Raw genomic sequence first — 5,515 nt, forward strand, 5'->3', positions numbered from 1 at the left:
CGTAAACATCAATAATGCTGATAATACTTGATCAAAAAACGGATCTCTTCTTTCCATTCCATGATGATACAGTAAAATAGTGCACTGGATGTCAACTGAGCCGGCAGAGTGATCAGGCTTCAGCCATCAAAGTTGGCTTGATGAGTTGGTGGAACAGAGTGAGTCTTGAAGAGCAGTCCAGTACCAGCCCATGGGTCTGGTACAATGGAGCAGAAAGTCTTTAAATTCCTGATGTACAAGATGGTGAACAAGTCTACAACCGGTCAGCCCATACAGGTTGAACAGCCTTTTTGTTATGTCTGTGGATAGGGACCACTCCATCCCTATCACTTGATTCTTGCAGCTGAGCTTGTCGGCCACTAAGTTCCTCTTGCCTGGAATGTACGTAGCTGACAGGTCTACCGAGTGCACCTGCATTGTCAACTGGTGGAGTGAGAGGGATGCGACACTGACTGCTTGTAGACAAATGCCACTACTGTGGCACTGTCACTCATCAGTACCACAGTGTTCCATCACTCAATCCTGAAACTCTTGGAGGGCCAGGAAGGCCGCCATGAGTTCCAGGATGTTGATGTTAAGGTGCCTGTCATGAAGATTCAACACTCCTGCAGTCAGCAACACCTCCAGATGTGCGCCCCATCCCTCGATCGACGAGTCTGAGAACAGAAGTATGTCCACGGGGGAGTCAGAAGATCCACTCCTATTAAGAGGTTCCTGGCATCTAGCCATCAGACTAAATCCTCTCTCATCTCCTGCGAGGGGGGGACAAGAAAGGATTGAGGGCCCCAAGACTGTGACCAAAACTTCCTCAGTCTCTACTAAAGAGACCAAAAGTCTTTGAAGCTGCCCATGAGGAACCAGCTTGTCCAATGACGACAGTTGACCAATCAAGACTTGCCAATGCAGAGCTAACTGTTTATGCTGAGACAGGAACTGTTGCGCTGCCTTCCTGAATCTGCTGACACGAGAGTCTGATGGGTAGACCCTTGCTGCTACCATATCTATCAGCATGCCCAGGTACTTCATCTTCTGCTTGGAAGACTGATGGATTGGTATCTGGAAATATGCATCCTTCAAGTCCGCCATATGCATGAAATTGTTCTTCCTGATGGACGTAAGCACAGATCGTGCTGTCTCCATCTTGAACTGAGTCTAGCGAACGAATTGGTTCAGTTGAGAGTTCTATGACCAGTCTCCACCCCCTCAAGGTCTTCTCTACGAGAAAGACCTGGCTCTAAAACCCTAGAGACTGGTCCGACGTGACTTCCACAGCACCCTTACTCACCATCTGCACTTCTTGCTTCAGTGTTAGGTCCTTCTGCCAACCATTGACGTATGTCTGGATGCAGACCAGAAAGTTGGTGAGAGGTGGCCGAGACTCAAAAGTAGATATCCCACCTGAAGAACATCCGTTACCCAGGTCTCAGCTCCATATTGCTCACATGTTCCCCAAAGGCTCAACAGGGCACCCCCACCAATGGCAGCAGCTGGAGGAGAATGCTACCCCTAGTGTTTCTCCTTCATCTTTTCCTTGCCCCCTTTCCGGCTGGAAAGGAAGGCTGAAAGGGGCACAACTGCGACCCCTTCCCTGGGAGAGAAGAAAGCTGGGTATTCCTGCAGGTGCCCTTAGAAGAACTAGACTTCTTAGGGGATGAGGTCTTCGCCACTGCCTGGTCATTTTCTTCTGCCCAACACTTGTCTACCACAGCATCTACCTGCTCGGTCCGTTCCGCAAGGTAAGAACCGACTCAGGACCTACAGACCTGGTGATCCAAGATGGAATGGTGTCCCTTCTCTTCAGCCACCAAAAACCCACCCACAGGTTTGCATCTGATAGGCAAGGTAGGAAAATAGCCCTACCACCCGATTGGCACAGTCTCCTGAAGACTGAGTCCTCCCCAAGAACAATGCTCCCTGAGGAAGCAGCAATCCTAGATACTGTGAATAACGAAAGATCTAGCCAGGAGACTGCCTGGAGAGCTACCATTGCAGTAGCTTCCAGGTTTGCTGCTTCCTGCTGCGAAAGAGAGATACTATCTACAGTGAAATGCTGCAGCAAAAGACCTGGACCTAGTCAAACTAAGACTGGGTCAACCTGCTTAGTTGAAGCAACCTCTCCAAGGGTGTGAATTAATTACTTTGGCGAGGCAGAGGAGGAAGCCTCTTGTCTGAATGATTTGACTGAAATGAATTCTCTTGTCCTGAGAGATTATTCACCTGGTCCAATACACCATCAGCAAGACATGACCATGGCAGCCTCGTCGAAACCTTAGGTTCCTTCTTAGGACCCCAAAAGGATTTGAGGCATGAAGGCCACTCAACAGAACAGGCCATGGTCACTTCCCCAGGATCATTGTTCAAGTCCTTCACGAGTGTGGTCCTCCTGATCAACCCTCCCCGCAGGAGGACGAACCTCGCCAGACCCCTTAGACCCATCCTGAACAGCTTGGGCGTACATCTGGTGGGGTACTAAGACCGTGCCAGGAACATAGGCCCTTGCTGCCGAACTCTGAGGAGAACCCTCTTCAGATTTCCCCATTTGCCTCGGCCCTCCCGGTAAAACCCCAGAAAGCTGAGGGAACAGGAGAGGAGGATCAGATGCTCTCCCTCACTATGCAGAGCCAGCAGGAGGAGCGGGTTACACAAGATCATCAACCCGTGGTGATGATGGTGACAAGAGTCTAGGAGAGCGCTTTTGCCTCGAAGAAACACTTTCCTAAGGAGAGTGCACAGTTTCTCGTTTCCCAGCTGGAACACTCGCCTCCACCAAACGAATGCAAGTGAGAGTCAGTTGGAGTAGAGTGAGCAACTGGTTGGTGAGAACTTGCACTGTCTTCACAATGCATCCCAGTCTTCTTCAAGGCCAAAATCTCGTGCAAAGAAGACTGCACAGGGGACTTCCTCCTAGCCTTTCTAGATCTCTTGTCTTGCAAGACAGCAACATCCTTCCTGGTACCTTTGAAAGTACAAGGCCTAGTACTCACAGGCAGGGGTGAGTCACCTGCATGACTTGACCCCTTCTCTACCCTGTACCAGAATTGGAATGGTGAGATGCTCTCTGGCACACTTGGGGAATCTTGCAAACAAGCTCCCAATGCAGTTCCAGTTCTAGGAGCAGAACCCCTAGAACCAGAGACCGGATTGCAAACCGAAGTCTGCGCTCCTGTGGCTCCCTCAACGCTAGACCCTGGGGTAATTGTTATGATTCCTGTTCCTGAAGGAACAGCTGAGCTGACAAGAGAACCATCTGCCTCCTCAGTGGGAAGAGGCAGACCCTTTGAAGTCCCATGATGGGACTTCTAAGGGGGCAGATGTGGAGGATTGAATTTTCTGTATTGCCAAATTCTTCAGTGAGAGAGAGAGAGAGAGAGAGAGAGAGAGCAGAGAGAAGAGAGAGAGAGAGAGACGAGAGAGAGAGTAGTAGGGAGAGATAGAGATGAGAAAGCGGTGGTTGGTGGAACAGTAGTTTGTGATAGAAACAACTGTGAGTGTAATTGAGGTATTTGTTTATTTTTTGTTTGTTTTTGTAGTTTAGTACGATAGCGAGTGTTTCGAGTGAGTGCTTTTTTTTATTCTGGCTGCAGCAGAGGTGAATGTATTTTTGGCTGCCTGGACTATTAATATGTTTTGGATTATCTGTCTTGATTTTGACAGTAAGTACTTTTGTTTTTTAGTGTGGATGTGAGTGATAGGATTGGGTTATAATTGTTTGTTTATTTAGTTAGTTAGCTTTGAATGAAAATGATGATTGATGCTTCTTTCCAGACTGCAGTTCCTCCTTAACCTTCCTTCATAATACAGTACTCGTCACGTAAGCTGTGGGTTAGGAGTTATTGTCCTCTTATCTCCCGGTATTGCACTGGATTGCAGACTTTTGCAGGAAATTGGATTACGGATTGCATTGTTCTTGGAAGATTGATATTGTTGACGACCCGGAACGAACCTTGATTGTGGAAGATTGTGACCAAGGATATAAGATTGATATTGATAATGACAACTATGGCTGGACCTTGGAATTAATAGTGGAATCATTCTTGGAGGATTGATATTCCTGAAGTTGATGACTGGAACGAATTTGGATTGAGAGATTGACTGCGGATCATACTGATTGACCTAAAAGTACCGTTGGTCACGGTACTGTGGCTCAAGTGCCACTAGTGTGGAGTGCTGCAGGCACTGTTCGCCTATAAGGCCAATATATATCATATAATCTTAGTCAGGTCGTTTATGTTAGGTTGTGGGTTTATTTTTGTTACTGATTAAGTGTTAAGTAAGTTAGGAAATATAGTGTTAAGGTATTAGAGTGGTTTAAATATCCTTTTATCTAAGAGTCTGGTTACAGATAACATAAGTAGAAAGTTGTGTAGTGAGGAGACTATTGTCTGTAAGGGGGATCAAGGGTGTGGGGGTTACTTTAGTGCATCCCGCCACATTATTTTGGCGCCCAAACAGGGACAGTCAAGGTGGGACAGGGAACCGGACTCTTGGACAGAAGGCAGTGGTAGATTAGAAGTTAGGATTAGGTTTGAGATAAGGGGGAAATGGAGGAACAGTTACAGAGATACGAGAAGGAATTGTGGTTCTACTGGGAACGGGAAGTGCAGTTAGTGAGAGAGAATGAGAAGTTGAAAAGTGAGAATGAGGAGATGCGAAAGGAGTTGAGGGAGTTAAAGGGAGTTGTGGAGAAAGTGGAAGAGAATGTTGAGTTGAAAATGAGAGAGAATGAAGAACGAATGGAGGAGCGAATGGGAGAGCAAATGGGTAAGCAAATGGAGGTTATGATGGAACAGGTAAGAGAAAGGATGAAGGTGTGTGTAGGTGAAGGTGCTGTTGGAGGAGGTCCTTCTGCTTCAAGTAAAGTGGTCGCACTGAAAGAAAAGACTAAGGTAAGTGATTTTGAAGTTGTTGGTAGTATTGGTAAAGGTGGTAGTGGTGGTAATGAGGAAAGGAGAGGTGAAAGGAAGGATGAAAGGAAGAGTAAAAGTGATGTGAAGAGTGAAAAGACAAAGGTTCAGGATGAGAGTGAGAGTGATCAAGAGTGGGTGAAAGTGAGTAAGAAAAAAAATAAGAAGAGTTTGATCAAGGATAAGAATATAAGTGCAGAACTAGATTCTTTGTATTCTAATGAGGAAGAGGTAGCTAAGAAGGAGTTAAGTAGTGAAGATGATAGTGAGAGTGGAATTGAGGAAGTGTATAAGATCGTGTATATGAGAGAGGTACCCAGTGTGAAAAGTATGATGAGTATGGTAGGAGGGAAATATGTGAATTTTTCAGAGAATATGTCTAATCACTACGGTGCTTAACGACCCTATCCATGCATCTGTATAAATACAGACGTCCACTGCGTAAACGCATATTCACTGTTTAATATGATTTGTTACGTAAGGGATTAATAATCACCCAAAATGATAAAATTAACATAGTATATGATTATGATATTTCAGTAGAACTTCTGGAAACAGACACTCAAAGATAAAAAAACTCGCAGTAGTGAAATCTCAATGATGTAGATAAT

The 5,515-nt window shown here is 45.9% G+C and overlaps 1 protein-coding gene across 1 annotated transcript; it reads left to right on the forward strand.

The window, feature by feature from the left end:
• Positions 1 to 4,541: 4,541 nt before the first annotated feature.
• LOC135213869 (golgin subfamily A member 6-like protein 7) lies at positions 4,542 to 5,303 on the forward strand. Its single transcript, XM_064247968.1, has one exon. It carries the CDS (start codon positions 4,542 to 4,544, stop codon positions 5,301 to 5,303), a length of 762 nt encoding a protein of 253 aa, XP_064104038.1.
• Positions 5,304 to 5,515: the final 212 nt, after the last annotated feature.

This window comes from Macrobrachium nipponense, chromosome 43, assembly GCF_015104395.2.
Source record: "Macrobrachium nipponense isolate FS-2020 chromosome 43, ASM1510439v2, whole genome shotgun sequence".
Taxonomy (NCBI): Eukaryota; Metazoa; Arthropoda; class Malacostraca; order Decapoda; family Palaemonidae; genus Macrobrachium; species Macrobrachium nipponense.

Bases quoted from the DNA above. Each gene is read 5' to 3' on its own strand.
- LOC135213869 (XM_064247968.1), top strand. From the start codon at position 4,542: ATGGAGGAACAGTTACAGAGATACGAGAAGGAATTGTGGTTCTACTGG.